The 17,788-nt window shown below is 46.1% G+C and overlaps 1 protein-coding gene across 1 annotated transcript; it reads left to right on the top strand.

Annotated features, from left to right (window-relative positions):
- Window positions 1-1,616: 1,616 nt before the first annotated feature.
- Window positions 1,617-13,823, top strand: LOC144602683 (uncharacterized). Its single transcript, XM_078415814.1, has 3 exons — window positions 1,617-1,668; window positions 8,726-9,091; window positions 11,139-13,823. Exons 1-3 carry the CDS (start codon window positions 1,626-1,628, stop codon window positions 11,318-11,320), a joined length of 591 nt encoding a protein of 196 aa, XP_078271940.1. The 5' UTR covers window positions 1,617-1,625; the 3' UTR covers window positions 11,321-13,823.
- Window positions 13,824-17,788: the final 3,965 nt, after the last annotated feature.

Here is a 17,788-nt window from a genome sequence, read left to right as displayed (position 1 = left end):
CCCGTTTTCTCTCTCTATCCTTTCTTAAAAAGTGGGATAACATTAGCTACCCTCCAATACAAGGGAACTGATCCTGAATCTACAGAACATTGGAAAATGATCACCAATGCGTCCACGATTTCTAGAGCCACTTCTTTAAGTACTCTGGGATGCAGACCATCAGGCCCTGTGGATTAATCAGCCTTCATTCCCTTCAGTCTACCCAACACCATTTCCTGCCTAATGTGAATTTCCTTCAGTTCCTCCGTCACCCTAGGACCTCCATCCACTAGTACATCTGAGAGATTCTTTGTGTCTTCCTTAGTGAAGACAGATCCAAAGTACCTGTTCAACTCGTCTGCCATTTCCTTCAAATTACAGCGAATTGTGGACGCAGCCCAGACCATCACTCAAACCAACCTCCCTTCCATTGACTCCACTTATGCCTCACCCTGCCTCGGCAAGGCCAGCAGCATCATCAAGGACCAGTCTCACCCCCGGTCACTCCCTCTTCTCCCCTCTCCCATCGGGCAAAAGTTGTAGAAGTGTGAAAACGCACACCTCCAGATTCAGGGACAGTTTCTTCTCGGCTGTTATCAGGCAACTGAACCATCCCACCACAACCAGAGAGCAGTCCTGAACTACTATCCACCTCATTGGTGACCCTCGGTCGGACTATCCTTGATCGGACTTCACTGGCTTTACCTTGCACTAAACGTTATTCCCATAACATGTATCTATGCACTGTAAATAGCTCAATTGTAATCATGTATTGTCGTTCTGCTGACTGGTTGGCACACAACAAAAGCTTTTCACTGTACCCCGGATAGACACAGAAATCTGGAGTGTCTCAGCGGGACAGGCAGCATCTCTGGCGATAAGGAATTGGTGACGTTTCGGGTCGTGGCTCTTCTTCAGACCCCTGTACTTCGGTACATGCTCTCTTGTTATCCTCTGTTGCTGTAACACTGTAAAATTCACCGGTGTGGGACGAATAAAGGAATATATTATTATTATTATATTATTATTATTATTATTATATTACATGTGACAATAAACTAAATTGAGTGCAGATCCAGATTATCCTTTTGGGCAATGAACGAAATCCCGAATTCTGAATTTGAGTGAACAATAGACATCTTACTTTTAGACCTGCCACTAAGTGGATTCTTTGAACGCAAATAGTTCAATGGAGTCGTCATGTGTGAAGCAGCTAACTCCCTCCTTCCTCCCGAATAGCGGTCTAGCTTGTTCCTTATGAAGGGGTTTCACAATGATGCACGCAAGACGTTAAAAAAAAAAACGTAGTGCTGGAGGAACTGAACGGGTCAGGCAGCATCTCTGGAGGTAATAACAACGAACAGCAGGTGGTGGTTAATACACACTAGGGCATAAAGTGTTGGGGGTATTTAACAGGTCAGGCAGCGCCTCTGGAGGTGGGAACGAGGAACTGCAGAGGCCAGTTGATGCACATCAGAACATAAAGTGCCGGAGCAACTCAACAAGTTAGGAAGCAAATCTGGAGAACATGAACAGGCGACGTTTCGGGTCTGGACCTCTCTTCAGACGGATTTCCCATGTCTTCCGCAGATGCTGACTGACCTGTTTTTATGTGTTTGTCTCCGCCTGCAGGTTGCTGTTCAAAGATGCAGTGGGGTGTGGTTGCTTGGTACTTTCTGCTATTGTCCGGTAGGTTCACACACACACACACACACACACGCACACACATACACACATACACATACGCGCACACGCACACACGCACACGCACACACACGCACAAATACACCCACACACACGAACACACACACATCTACACACACACACACACATCCACACACACACCAACACATGCAGGCACACACAGGCACACAGACACACACGCGCGCGCACATCCACACACTCATCCACACACTCATCCACACACACACACACACACACACGTACACACACACGCACACACACACACACACACACACACACACACGCATACACACCCACACACATACAGGGACACGCAGGCACACACGCACATAAATAGGGGTCGAGAGAGAGGTGGTGGTTGGGGGGAGTGGGAGTGGGTGAGGGAGAGATTGTGTGGGAGAGGGGAAGGAGAGAGTGAGAGAGAGGGGGGAGGGGGGGGAAGGAGAGAGAGAGAGAGAGAGAGAGAGAGAGAGAGAGAGAGAGAGAGAGAGAGAGAGAGAGAGAGAGAGAGAGAGAGAGAGAGAGAGAGAGGGGGAGGGAGAGAGAGAGAGAGGGAGGGAGAGAGAGAGAGGGAGAGAGAGAGAGGGAGAGAGGGAGGGAGGGAGGGAGGGAGGGAGGGAGGGAGAGAGAGAGAGAGAGAGAGAGAGAGAGAGAGAGAAAAAGTCGAACCAGAAGTGCGGCGGATGCCTCATTATCGCCCCCTGGTGTATTCCGTCGTTCAGTTAGACCCTGGGGTTCAAAGTGGGATATTTTGATTTTTCGAAATTTAGTGGTGTTCTGTAAATGGAAAGATTCTCCAAGAAGACAGCATGACACAGATCAATTGGAAAATGGGCGACGTGTTAGCAAATGGTACTTAACGTTGGCAAAGGCGAGCTCCGCGCTAGTTCATTCACACGCCGATGTTACATAGAAACATAGAAAATAGGTGCAGGAGGAGGCCATTCGGCCAGCACCGCCTTTCATTGTGATCATGGCTGATCATCCACAATTAGTACCCCGTGCCTGCCTTTCCCCCATATTCCTTGATTCCGCTAGCCCTCGAGCTCTATCGAAACTTCTCATCCAGTGATTTGGCCTCCACTGCCCTTTGTGGCAGAGAATTCCACAAATTTACAACTCTCTGGGTAAACAGTTCATTCTCTCCTCAGTTTTAAATGGCCGCCCCTTTATTCTAAGACTGTGCCCCTGGTTCTGGACTCTCCCAATATTGGGAACATTTTTCCTGCATCTAGCTTGTCCAGTCCTTTTATAAACAAAACTGATCTCTCGGTGGCCGAGCACTTCAACTCCCCCTCCCATTCCCAGTCTGACCTTTCTGTCATGGACCTCCTCCAGTGCCATAGTGAGGCCCACCTCAAAGAGACTCCTTTACCTTGAGTTCTCTTATCATATCTGGTTCATTGGACAACATTAAATCCAGCATTGCCTTTTCTCTGGTAAGTTCCAGCACACGCTGCTCTAAGAATCCATCTCGGAGGCACTCTACAAACTCTTTTTTTGGGGGCCCAGAACCAACATGATTTTCCTAGTCTACCTACATATTGAAATCCCCCATCACCACAGTGGCATTACCTTTGGTACATGCCAGCTTTAACTCCTGCTGCAACTTACACCCTTCATCCTGTTGTAACTTACACCCTACATCCGGGCTACTATTTAGGGGTCTGTAGACAGCTCCAATTAGTGTCTTCTTGCCTTTACAATTCCTCAACTCTATCTACAGTAACTCCAACACGTCAGTCCCTATGTCACCCCTTGCAAGGGACTGAATTTCGTCCCTCACCAACAGAGCTACCCCACCTCCTCTGCCCACCTGCCTGTCCTTTCTATAGGATGTATAACCCTGAATATTAAGTTTCCAGGCCCGATCCTCCTACAGCCACGTCTCTGTAGTCCCCACAATGTCATATATAACATATATAACGTATATAACAACCACAGCATGGAAACAGGCCTGTCCGGCCCTACCAGTCCACGCCGACCATTCTCCTTGACCTAGTCTCATCTACCTGCACTCAGACCATAACCCTCTAATCCCCTCCTATCCATATACCTATCCAATTTACTTTTAAATAATAAAATCGAGCCAGCCTCCACCACTTCCACCGGAAGCCCATTCCATACAGCCACCACCCTCTGAGTAAAGAAGTTCCCCCTCATGTTACCCCTAAACCTTTGTCCCTCAATTCTGAAGCTATGTCCCCTTGTTGGAATCTTCCCCACTCTCAAAGGGAAAAGCCTACCCACGTCAACTCTGTCCGTCCCTCTCAAAATTTTAAAAACCTCTATCAAGTCCCCCCTCAACCTTCTACGCTCCAAAGAATAAAGACCCAACCTGTTCAACCTCTCTCTGTAGCCTAAGTGCTGAAACCCAGGCAACATTCTAGTAAATCTCCTCTGTACCCTCTCCATTTTGTCGACATCCTTCCTATAATTTGGCGACCAGAACTGCACACCATACTCCAGATTCGGCCTCACCAATGCCCTGTACAATTTTAACATTACATCCCAACTTCTATACTCGATGCTCTGATTTATAAAGGCAAGCATACCAAACGCCTTCTTCACCACCCTATCCACATGAGATTCCACCTTCAGGGAACAATGCACAGTTATTCCCAGATCCCTCTGTTCCACTGCATTCCTCAATTCCCTACCACTTACCCTGTACGTCCTATTTTGATTTGTCCTACCAAAATGCAGCACCTCACACTTATCAGCATTAAACTCCATCTGCCATCTTTCAGCCCACCCTTCCAAAAGGCCCAAGTCTCTCTGTAGACTTTGAAAATCTACCTCACTATCAACTACTCCACCTATCTTAGTATCATCTGCATATTTACTAATCCAATTTGCCACACCATCATCCAGATCATTAATGTAAATGACAAACAACAGTGGACCCAACACAGATCCTTGGGGTACTCCACTAGACACTGGCCTCCAACCTGACATACAATTGTCAACCGTTACCCTCTGGTATCTCCCATTGTTGAATCCATCTTGCAACCTCACTATTAATACCCAACGATTTAACCTTCTTAATCAACCTTCCATGTGGAACCTTGTCAAATGCCTTACTAAAGTCCATATAGACAACATCCACAGCCTTACCCTTATCAATTTCCCTGGTAACCTCTTCAAAAAATTCAAGAAGATTAGTCAAACATGACCTTCCAGGCACAAATCCATGTTGACTGTTTCTAATCAGGCCTTGATTATCCAAATAATTATATATATTGTCCCTAAGTATCTTTTCCATTAATTTTCCCACCACAGACGTCAAACTAATAGGTCTATAATTGCTAGGTTTACTTTTAGAACCTTTTTTAAACAAGGGCACAACATGCGCAATGCGCCAATCTTCCGGCACCATCCCCGTTTCTAATGACGTTTGAAATATTTCCGTCATAGCCCCTGCTATTTCTGCACTAACTTCCCTCAATGTCCTAGGGAATATCCTATCAGGACCTGGAGACTTATCCACTTTTATATTTTTCAAAAGTGTCCGTACCTCCTCTTCTTTAATCCTCCTAATTTCCATCACTACTCTACTTGTTTCGCTTACCTCACATAATTCAATATCCTTCTCCTCGGTAAATACCGAAGAAAAGAAATTGTTTAATATCTCCCCCATTTCTTCCGGCTCAGCACATAGCTGTCCACTCTGACTCTCTAATGGACCAATTTTTTCCCTCACTATCCTTTTGCTATTGACATATCTGTTGAACCCCTTGGGGTTTACTTTTACATTACTTGCCAAAGCAGCCTCATATCTTTTTTTCGCTTTTCTAATTTCCTTCTTAAGATTCCTTTTACATTCTTTATATTCCTCAAGAACCTCATTTACTCCCTGCCGCTTATATTCATTGTATATCTCCCTCTTTTTCCGAACCAAGTGTCCAATTTCCCTGGAAAACCACGGCTCTTTCAAATTATTCTTCTTTCCTTTCCACCGAACAGGGACATAAAGACTCTGTACTCTCAAAATTTCACCTTTAAATTTCCTCCATTTCTCTATTATATCCTTTTCATAAAACAAAAATTTCCATTTCACTCCTTTTAAATCCTTTCTCATTTCCTCAAAATTAGCCTTTCTCCAATCCAAAATCTCAACCCTTGGTCCAGATTTGACCTTCTCCATAATGATATTAAAACTAATGGCATTGTGATCACTAGACCCAAAGTGCTCCTCAACACATACCTCCGTCACCTGACCCATCTCATTTCCTAACAGGAGGTCCAACACTGCCCCTTCTCTGGTAGGTACCTCTACGTATTGCTGCAAAAAACTATCCTGCACACATTTTACAAACTCCAAACCATCCAGCCCTTTAACAGAATGCGATTCCCAGTCTATATACGGAAAATTGAAATCACCCACAATCACCACTCTGTGCTTACTACTAATATCTGCTATCTCCTTACATATTTGCTCTTCCAATTCTCGTTCCCTATTTGGCGGTCTATAATACACCTCTATAAGTGTTGCTAAACCTTTCTCATTTCTGAGTTCCACCCAAACAGCCTCCCTAATCGAGCCTTCTAGTCTGTCCTGCCAAAGCACTGCTGTGATATCCTCCCTGACAAGCAATGCAACACCCCCACCTCTTGCCCCTCCGATTCTATCACATCTGAAACAATGAAATCCTGGAATATTTAATTGCCAATCGCAACCCTCCTGCAACCATGTTTCACTGATCGCCACAACATCATACTTCCAGATGTCAATCCAGGCTCTAAGCTCATCCACCTTTCTTACAATGCTCCTAGCATTAAAATATACACATTTAAGGGACCCATCATTTCTTATTCTCAGTTTATTTCTTTTCCCTTCTTTCTCTCCTACATATTGGGTCTGAGTGTTTCCCTTTTCTGCCTCCTGCCTCACACACTGCCTGTTAGCTATCTGTGTTTGAGTCCCTCCCCCCAACCGTACTAGTTTAAAGTCTCCGCAATTATTTTAGCAAATCTCCCCGCCAGGATATTGGTTCCCCTCAGGTTCAGATGCAACCCGTCCTTTTTGTACAGGTCATACTTCCCCAGAAGAGGTCCCAATGATCCAGAAACTTGAAACCCTGCTCCCTGCACCAGTTCCTCAGCCACTTATTTATCCTCCACCTCACTCCATTCCTGTTCTCACTATCGCGTGGCACAGGCAGTAAGCCTGAGATTATTACTTTGGAAGTCCTTTTTTTTAACTCTCTTCCTAGCCCCCTAAATTCTCCTTTCAGGACCTCTTCCCTTATCCTACCTATATTGTTGGTACCTATATGTACCACGACCTCTGGCTCCTCTCCCTCCCCTTTCAGGATATCCTGGACACGCTCAGACACATCCCGGACACCGGCACCAGGGAGGCAAACCATCATCCGGGTCTCCCGACTGCGTCCACAGAAACGCCTATCTGACCCCCTCACTATAGAGTCCCCTATTACTATCGCTCTCCTCTTCCTTTCCCTACCCTTCTGAGCAACAGGGCCGGACTCCTTGCCAGAGGCCCGGGCACCGTCGCTGCCCCCAGGTAGGCTGTCCCCCCCAACAGTACTTAAACAGGAGTACTTATTTCCAAGGGGTACAGCCACCGGGGTACTCCCTAGTCCCTGCCTCTGCTCCTTGCCCCCCTAACAGTAACCCACTTGTCTACCTCCCGTGGTCTAGGAGTGACCACCTCTCTGTAACTCCTATCTATAATCTCCTCACTCTCCCTGACCAGACGGAGGTCATCAATCTGCCGCTCCAGGTTCCTAATACGGTCCCTTAGGAGCCCCATCTCGTCGCACCTGGCGCAGATGTGGATGTCTGGAAGACTATCAGACTCCCAGATTCCCCACATCCGACACCCAGAACAAAAAACTGCCCTGGCACTCATACTCTCTAAACAAAGCCCCGTGCTCGGTTACTAAACCTACCGCCCGTCCGCTACTCCAACCGCTCCAACCGCCCACCCAAAAGAACTGAGTGATCTCCTGGGAGAGGCGAAAAACCGGATTAAAAACCCAGGCCAATTTGGGAAAAAACCCGGGAAATTCCTCTCCGACCCCAAGCTAGGCGATCGAAACTTGTCCGGGAGATCACACAGGTCTTACTCCTTACTATCCCCACACAATCCCCACACAATCGCCACACACTACTTCCCAAGCAACACAGCTTGGTGCTGCTGCTGCTGCTTGCTGCTGCTACTGCTGCTGCTGCTACTGCTGCTGCTGCTACTGCTGCTGCTGCTACTGCTGCTGCTGCTACTCTGCTGCTGCTATGCTGCTGCTGCTACTGCTGCTGCTGCTACTGCTGCTGCTGCTACTGCTGCTGCTGCTACTGCTGCTGCTGCATATCTACCAATCTCTAACTGAGCCTCAAGCTCATCTACTTTACTTCTTATACTTCGCGCATTCTTATACAATACTTTTAATTCCTTACTCATCTCACCTTTCACATCGATTCATATTACACTTGGCCATACTCTCCTATCCCTTAGTGAGCTTTCTTTCCCGTTTATTCTGGGGTCATTAACTATCCCTTTACTCTCTATCCCTTTAACTCCATCCTTGCCTATCCCATTTGACACCTCTCCCCCCATTTAGTTTAAAACCACCCGTGTAGCAGTGGCAAACCTGCCTGCCAGAATGCTGGTCCCCCACCTGTTAAGGTGCAATCCGTCCCTTTTGTACAATCCCCCCTTACCCCATGTTATTCCACTTCCGCTTCACCTCACCACACACCGGGAGACATTTACAGAGGACGATTAACCTACACACCTGCACATATTTTGGGATGTGGGTGGAAACCGGGGCACCCGGAGAAATCCCGCGCGGTCACTGGGGACAACGTGAAATCTCCACAGAGACAGACAGCGGCCGGGGTCGGGATCGAACCCGGGTTGCCTTACGACGTTTAAGAGGCGTCTCGCCAAGCACTCGAAACGCTAAGACCACGATCCCAACGCGGGTAAATGGGATTGCGTAGACGGGTGTCACGGAGGGCATTGGCTGGGTGGGCCGATAGGCCAGCGCCGAAACTATATGATTATTTCTGCTTTCAGGAGCTGTTGGATCCGATGAATCGATCAGACAATCACCGTCGCAGGTCACAGTTACTGAAGGCGGGACTGTGCGGTTAAATTGTACAGTCGTTGGCAAGCGAGGCAATGGACTTGGGGCCATTAGTTGGTACGTGGACACGGAAACTCGGACCGTCCACAACACGAGCGGCGACTATTATGGTCGCGTTCTGAAATTTAGTTCAACGGGAATTCTAAGTGAATCTATCGAAATCACTGATCTCAAAATGAACGATACAGGAAGGTATCACTGCCAAGCGACATTTTTGCTGGGGGGAATATTTCATGGTAGCGGCACAGCAGTCACAGTCACACGTATGAGTACGGCAGTCACAGTCACAGTCACACGTAAGTTTGCTTTAACTTAATGTATCTTTACTGTTCTAAAAACCATTCTTCACACCGGCCACCACTCGCCTCAACAACGGAGCTTTGTCAGTTCAGGTTTAGGCACAGAAATTCATTACTTAGGCACAGAAAATCATCATCTATGTAGGAACCAGGGTTCACAGTTAAAGAATAAGCGGTCGGCCATTTAGATTTTTTTTAGATTTAGAGATTTAGGACCGAGATTTAGATTAGATTTAGATTAGATTTAGATTTAGGACCGAGATGAAGGAAAACTTTTTCACCCAGAGAGTTGTGGAATCTGTGAAATTCTCTGCCACAGAAGGCAGTGGAGGTCGATTCAGTGGATGTTTTCAAGAGGGAGTTAGATTTAGCTCTTAGGGCTAACGGAATCAAGCGATATGGGGAAAAAGCAGGAAGGGGTACAGATTTTAGATGATCAGCCATGAACATATTGAATGGCGATGCTGGCTCGAACGGCCGAATGGACTACTCCTGCACCTATTTTTCTATGTTTTATTTAATTACAATGTGCAAGATCAGTCATAGAGTCATAGAGTGATACCGTGTGGAAACAGGCCCTTCGGCCCAACTTGTCCGCACCGGCCAACAATATCCGAGGGACACTAGTTCCACCTGCCTGCGCTTGGTCCATAACCCTCCAAACCGGTCCTATCCATGTACCTGTCCAACTGCTACTTAAACGGTGGGATAGTTCCAGCCTCAACAACCTCCTCTGGCAGCTTGTTCCATACACCCACCACCCTCTGTGTTAAAAAAAATTACCCCTCGGATGCCTACTAATCCCCCCCCCCTTCACCTTAAACGTCTGCCCTCTGGTGCTCGATTCCCCTACTCTGGGCAAGAGACTTTCTGCATCAGTCAACACGGACCAAGCGGGAATCGGTGGGTAATTTGCAATAATCCGCACCCATTTCCTGGTCGCTTTCGACGCTGCAACACCCTCCCATGAATTTTGAAGCCTGAACATCGGAATAACAAACATAAGACCATAACCTGGCGGGGAAGAGAGCAAGGACTATACAGTGGGTTGAGGAAAGCTTTAGAGAGGGGGAACACGGCGGCGCAGCGGTAGAGTTGCTGCCTCACGGCGCCAGGGATCCCGGGTTCCATCCCGACCACGGGTTCGGTCTGTCCGGGGTTCGCGTTCTCCCTGCGTGGGTTTTCACCGGGAGTTCCGTTTGCCTCCCATACTCCGAAGACCTACCGGTTTGAGGGCTAATAGGCCTCGGTTAAAATTGTAAATAGTCCCTGGTGTGTGCAGAATAGAGCGTCATTTTGTCGGGGATAGTTGGTCGCGGCGGACTCGGTGGGCCGAAGGGCCTGTATCCGCGCTGTATCTCTAAACTAAACTAAACTAAACCACACGATTATTGTCCATTGTGGGCGAAATCCCCTATTTCCATTTTCTCCATCGGAGAGCAAACTAGTTCCCTGTTAATTCGCGAGCACGCTACGCCCACTCCGACTCCTCCATCTATCAGGGGTCATTTACAGCTGGCAATTACCACGTCTTTGGGATGAGAGACGAAGCAGGAGCGCCCAGGGGAAACGCAGGCAATAACACGGAGAACGTGCAGACTCCACGCCGACAGTCAGCATCGAGGCCAAGCTATTGGCCCTCAGAGGCTGTAGCTGCTTCGGCTATTACCGCAAGCAACCAAGGTAGAGACAAAAGGAACTGCAGATGCGGGGTCGCAAAACAGAAAGACACAAAGTGCTGGAGTAACTCAGCGGGCCAGGCAGCATCTCTGGAGAACGTGGACAGGTCACATTGTGGGATGCTGAAGATGGGCGCCGACCCGAAACGTCGCCTGTCCATGTTCTCCAGAGATGCTGCTTGACCCGCTGACTTACTCCAGCACTTTGTATTCTACTCACATCTGTGGTTCCTTTCCAGGCAACTGAAGTGTTCGAATTGGTCTTCGTTTATAATGATAGTGGGAACGTTTCGGTGCACAAGAGTGGATGGAAACAGAAAGAAACGAGGAAGGTGATTGGTGAACTTGATGTTTTATGCCTACAGGCTCGATCCTTGAAGAAGGCCGTGCATGGAGATTACGTTCGCAGCTGCTTGTAATGGCAGCGAAACTTGCAACTTTCGTGGTGATCAACGTTATAATAGTCTTCATCATCTGCTACTGGGAGTCTTGTAGATTTGCCAGTCGGGGAAAAGAGGCCGAACAGGCTGGTCAAACGGTCAGATGATTGCCAGCTGCATGTGTGGGGTGCATTCGCAGCTGAGGCAACGGGTAACGGTGCATTTTATTGCCACTTGCGACGTGCTACCACTGTGAAAATCTTTTCCGAAACAACTAAACTAAACTAAGCTAAATTAATCTAATCAAAACTTAACTAAACTAAACTAAACTAAACCAAACCAAACAAAACCAAACCAAACCAAATCGAATTAAACTAAACTAAACTAAACTAAACCAAACCAAACCAAACCAAACCAAACCAAACCAAACCAATCCAAACCAAACCAAACCAAACCAAACCAAACCAAACCAAACCAATCCAAACCAAACCAAACCAAACCAAACCAAACCAAACTAAACCAATCCAAACCAAACCAAACCAAACCAAACCAAACCAATCCAGACCAAACCAAACCAATCCAAACCAAACTAAACCAAACCAAACCAAACCAAACCAACCCAAACCAAATCAAATCAAATTAATCTAAACAAAACTTAACTAAACTAAACCAAACCAAACCAAACCAAACCAAACCAAATCAAACCAAACCAAACCAAACCGAACCAAACCAAATCAAACCAAACCAAACCAAACCAAATCAAACCAAACCAAATCAAACCAGACCAAACCAAACCAAATCAAATCAAATCAAATCAAATCAAATCAAATCAAATCAAACTAAACTAAACTAAATTAAACTAAACTTAACCAAACTAAACCAAACCAAACTAAACTTAACCAAACTAAACTAAACTAAACTAAACTAAACTAAACTAAACTAAACTAAACTAAACTAAGCAAAACTAAACTAAACTTAACAAAACTAAACAAAATTAAACATAACTAAACTAATCTAACAGACATTCAGTTTCATTGAAATCCCACACCTCCTACACTCCTACACTCTCATTTCACTCCTACCATTGAGAAGAAGGTATCTGACTCTGAAAACCGTGACCAAAAGGTCAAGAACAGCTCCTCCCTACAACTATTAGGCTCTTGAACACCACAGAAGACGAGGCTGAACTATGAACATCTATGGACTTTCTTGGGATGCACTAAGGATCTTGCATTTTAGTTTTTGCACTGGTTACAAATTTATGATTGGTTTTGTTTATTATATTTTATCTAATTTTGTTGTATTTACAGGCCTGTTCGGCTGCTGTATGTAAGAATTCCATTGCGCTGTTGTCGGTACACATGTAACTTAGACCCTCTTGACTCTTGTAAAGTAGTCTTGCTGCAACAAAAAAAGGCAACATGACAGGGAAAACGGGATCGATCCTGGCCAGAGATAAGGAACACATACAGGAAGGTATCACAAAATGCTGGAGTAACTCAGCGGGTCAGGCAGCATCTCGGAAGAGAAGGAACGGGTGACGTTTCGGATCGAGACCCTTCTTCAGACTGATGTCGGGGAGGGGCCGGGCAAAAATAGAAAGTAATCGGAGACAGTAAGACTAGTGGGAGAACTGGGAAGGTGGAGGGGATGGAGAGGGCAAGCAAGGGCGAACTGAAGTTAGAGAGGTCAATGTTCATACCGCTGGGGTGTAAATTACCCAAACAAAACATGAGGTGCTGTTCCTCCAATTTGCGCTGGGCCTCACCCTGACAATGGAGGAGGCCCAGGACAGAAAGGTAAGATTGGGAATGAGAGGGGGAGTTGAAGTGCTGAGACACCGGGGGATCAGGTAGGTTAAGACGGACTGAGCGGAGGTGTTGAGCGAAACGATCGCCGAACCTACGCTTTGTCTCTCTGATGTAGAGAAGTTGTCACCTGGAACAGCGGATTTCATACTCATACAGGATGGTACCTGGATAGGACATGGTTGGAGGGATATGGGCCAAACGAAGGCAGGTGGGTTCAGTGTAGCTGGGACATGTTGGACAGTGTGGGCAAAGTGGGCCCAAAGAGCCTGTTTCCGCGCTGTATCACTCTATGACTAGGAGTTATGTGGAAACATACTTGACAGCAACTTTAATAACAATAATTGCAGTCAATAAGCGAGTTCGGTATTGCAACTGCGCAGGTCATTCGGGATAAACATTCTCGCCAGCTGAGCTACTGTGTGTACACAGACCTGCTACGAGCTACGATGCTTTTGATGGCTTAATTGGCTTTTCCTTGGTTGCTTGAGTGAGTGAGCGAGATCGTCACGATTAATAACAACCATTTTTCATTGTTTTTCTTTTGGACGGGGTTGGGGGGGGGGCTTAAATTAAATGAAATGTGTAATTTCTATAACTATCAATAGATAATATGAAAAGTATTTGTGGGATTAGACAATAGACAATAGACAATGGGTGCAGGAGGAGGCCATTCAGCCCTTCGAGTCAGCACCGCTATTCAATGCGATCATGGTTGATCACTCTCAATCAGTACCCCGTTCCTGCCTTCTCCCCATACCCCCTCACTTCGCTATCCTCTTACTATACTAGTCTACGGCCGTGGGCTGTATGCACGTTTGTTGACTTCTGAATGTGTTCTGCATGTACATGTGTAAGTAAAGTTGTGTGGTACAAAGCGCAGTCATGAGTCTCCTGACTAATCATGTCTCTTCTGATTCCCACTGCATTAGATAATTTTAATCAGTATTTGACATTAAAATGTTCAGTTATAAACTTGTGATTGTATTAATTAGTTCAATATACTTGCACCATTTTCTTTTGCTTTGTAACTTGTACCGGCATGTAATGGACGTGCTTACAGATCGTGATTTGATTAGGTCCACGCAGCCGAAACAGATAATCAATAAATAAATGCCCAGCACTGAGATGCATTCTCGACTGCACAGAGATATTTATAGAACGACCACGGCATCGACAGTTGCAGGCTTTGACATGGTCCGACTGCAAGAAACACAACACTGTGAAACTATTGGTTGGAATTGCCCCAAACGGCATGATCACATTCTTATTAAAAGCTTGGGGTGGGCGATCATCTGATACACACATTGTCAGATTTTTAGATTTTTTTAAAATTTAGAGATACAGCGCGGAAGCAGGCCCTTCGGCCCACCGAGTCCGCGCCGCCCAGCGATCCCCGCACACGAACACTATCCTACACACACTAGGGATAATTTTTACATTTACCCAGTCAATTAACCTACATACCTGTACGTCTTTGGAGTGTGGGAGGAAACCGAAGATCTCGGAGAAAACCAACGCAGGTCACGGGGAGAACGTACAAACTCCGTACAGACGGCGCCCGTAGTCAGGATCGAACCGTGAGTCTCCGGCGCTGCATTCGCTGTAAGGCAGCAACTTTACCGCTGCGCCACCGCAGGAAGAGTGGATTTTTTAATCTTAGTTGATCCTGGGGGTTGCATAATGGCGAATAGAGAATTTCCCATTCAAGAGGACTTGATGTTTCGCCAAGCCTGTTTAGAGATTCCCCATCCCAGCGGTTGTTATCAGCAAATGACTAGAGAAAAAGTACACAAAACCAAGAAGGTTGCCAATGTCCACATTCATGTTGAATGGGCGTCTAAAGTAGTTTAACATCCTGAGAAAAACATTACCAATCACTTTAGTTCCACATATTGATGATATTTTCACCGTCTGCACAGCATTATGTAATTTACTGCCTCCATTGGTGTGTAAATGAGATGCTGATCATTTTGATCAGAAGTTCAACTTTATGTTCAACCAGTTTTGATATGAACTGAAATCCAGAACTCAATCAGCAAATGTACAGGAGTTTGTACAACTCTTAATTTCTTTCATTTCATGTAATCATTTATCAATCAATCTTTCAGTGTACATTAGCCATTACATTCACTTGCAACGCTCTTTGTTTACCCCGAATGACCTTTGACAAATCCCACGATTCCTTGCGTTTATCGAGATATCGAACTCGCTTATTGTGTTCAATGCTATTCATGCATTGCCATGGCAATACACACATACAATACTTTGTCCACCCACCTGGACAAAGCAAATACATGTGAGAATGCTCTTTATTGACTACAGCTCGGCATTCAACACTATTATTTCCTCAAAACTCGTCCCCAAGCTCCTTGATCTTGGACTGGAGACCTCTATCTGCGGATGGATATTCGATTTCCTGATGGGCAGGCCCCAGGTGGTGAGAATTGGCAGCCACACCTCTTCCTCACTGATCCTCAACACAGGCACACCACAGGGCTGTGTGCTCAGTCCTCTCCTGTACTCCCTGTTCACGCACGACTGTACTGCTAAGCACAGCTCAAACAACATCCTAAAGTTTGCTGACGACACGACCAGCTTGGGACTCATCACGGACAACAATGAGACGGCCTACAGAGAGGAGGTAAATGCACTAAACAGCTGGTGCCAGGAAAATAACCTCTCTCTCAATGTCAGCAAAACTAAAGAGATGATCGTGGACTACAGGAAACAGTGAGGCAGTGGACACCTCCCCATCCACATCGGTGATGCTGAGGTTGAAAGGGTCAGCAGCTTTAAGTTCCTCGGTGTGCACATCACTGAGGACCTTTCCTGGACACTGCACTCGGACACAATACCAAAGAAGGCCAACCAGCGGCTCTTTTTCCTGAGAAGACTGAGGAAGTTTGGCATGAACGCCAGCATCCTCACAAACTTCCACAGATGCACCATCGAGAGCCTGCTGACGGACTGCTTTACAGTCTGGTACGGGAACTGTTCTGCCCACAGCCACAAATCACTACAGAGAGGGATGAAGACGGCACAGCACATTACTGGCAACTGTCTCCCGGCCATTCAGGACATTTTCTACCGGCGGTGCCTGCGGAAGGCACGCAGCATCATCGGTTCTCCTTGTTACCGTCAGGCAGACGATACAGAAGTATGGCTGCGCGTACCACCAGACTTAAGAACAGTTTCTACCATCAGGCCATCAGGCTTCTGAACTCATAAACACATTTCACATCATAAATGTTGATTATTTTTAATATTGTCTTTTTACCTATTTTGTAATATTGTCTTTTTACCTTACTAGTGTCATTTTTTAAATCTTATTTATCCTTGGAATATTACTGCTGAGGTGACCCGTTTTCTTGTCAAATACATTTCAGTATCGTTGACCCTGTGCCAACCTACATGTGACAAATAAAATGTATTATTATTATTATTATGTTGTTTTGTGTCCGTGCTTGTAGTCTACTAATATATATATTTTATTTTCTCAGACCATAAGCGCTGACCTTCCTGTATATTTGAATAAGCACATCCAACAGCAAAACCCAAGAAAAGAAAAGACATTTCTGAATCTATATTAGCCCAGCCAATATCAACACCCATTTGGAGGTCATGTGATTTGCGAAATCTTACACTCACTGAAACTCCCCATTGCCTTCATGTTTGTTCGTTTCTGGCAACAACAAGATTCAAGTCAGAATGGTTACATTTCAAGCACAGACCAAGCGATAACACACTCCGAAGGAGGGTCTTCACCCGAAACGTCGCCTATTCCTTCTCTCCAGAGATGCTGTCTGACCCGCTGAGTTACTCCAGCTTCTTGTGTCTATTTTAGACAATAGACAATAGGTGGAGGACTGGGCCATTCGGCCCTTCGAGCCAGCACCGCCATTCACCGTGATCATGGCTGATTATCCACACTCAGTACCCCGTTCCTGCCCTCTCCCCATATCCCCTGACTCTGCTATCATTAAGAGCTCTATCTAGCTCTCTCTTGAAAGCATCCAGAGAATTGGCCTCCACTGTCTTCTGAGGCAGAGAATTCTACAGATTCACAACTCTCTGGGTGAAAAAGTTTTTCCTCATCCCCGTTTTAAATGGCCTACCCCTTATTCTTAAACTGTGGCCCCTTGTTCTGGAATCCCCCAACATTGGGAACATGTTTTCTGCCTCTAGCGTGTCGAATCCCTTAATAATCTTATATGTTTCAATAAGATCCCCTCTCATCCTTCTAACTTCCAGTGTATACAAACCCAGTTGCTCCAGTCTTTTAACATATGACAGTCCCGCCATCCCGGGAATTAACACAGAAAATATGTGCCGGAGGAGGTCATTTGGCCCTTCCAGCCAGCACTGCCATTCATCGTGATCATGGCTGATCATGCACTATTACAGGTTGTAATAATAAACCCATAATGAACGCTTTGTTAATAGGATCTTGTACATATTCTTTAAATAATGACAACATTTTAACGTTGAGAGATGTGCGCTGGTGAGTTAGTAAAAGTCCTGCTGTACCCTAAACTTTAACCTCAGCAGCATGTCAGCGGCGGAGGGGAAGAGACTTGACAAGCTGATCAGGAAGGCCAGCTCTGTCCTGGGTTGCCCCCTCGACTCAGTGCAGGTGGTGGGAGAGAGGAGGACGATGGCAAAGATAACATCGCTGCTGGACAACGACTCCCACCCCATGCAGGACACTATCACTGCACTGAGTAGCTCCTTCAGTGACAGACTTCTTCACCCCAACTGCGTGAAGGAAATATATCGGAGGTCCTTCCTTCCCGATGCTGTGAGACTGCACAACCCAGCAGACCA

This window comes from Rhinoraja longicauda, chromosome 19 (assembly GCF_053455715.1).
Source record: "Rhinoraja longicauda isolate Sanriku21f chromosome 19, sRhiLon1.1, whole genome shotgun sequence".
Taxonomy (NCBI): domain Eukaryota; kingdom Metazoa; phylum Chordata; class Chondrichthyes; order Rajiformes; family Arhynchobatidae; genus Rhinoraja; species Rhinoraja longicauda.
The sequence above is the reverse complement of the archived record's forward strand: the minus strand, read 5'-3'. Positions and strand labels throughout refer to the sequence as shown.

Coding starts and splice junctions, on each gene's coding strand:
- LOC144602683 (XM_078415814.1), top strand. CDS start 1,626: ATGCAGTGGGGTGTGGTTGCTTGGTACTTTCTGCTATTGTCCG. Junction 1,669..8,725: donor GTACTTTCTGCTATTGTCCG/GTAGGTTCACAC, acceptor TTCTGCTTTCAG/GAGCTGTTGGATCCGATGAA. Junction 9,092..11,138: donor AGTCACAGTCACAGTCACAC/GTAAGTTTGCTT, acceptor TTATGCCTACAG/GCTCGATCCTTGAAGAAGGC.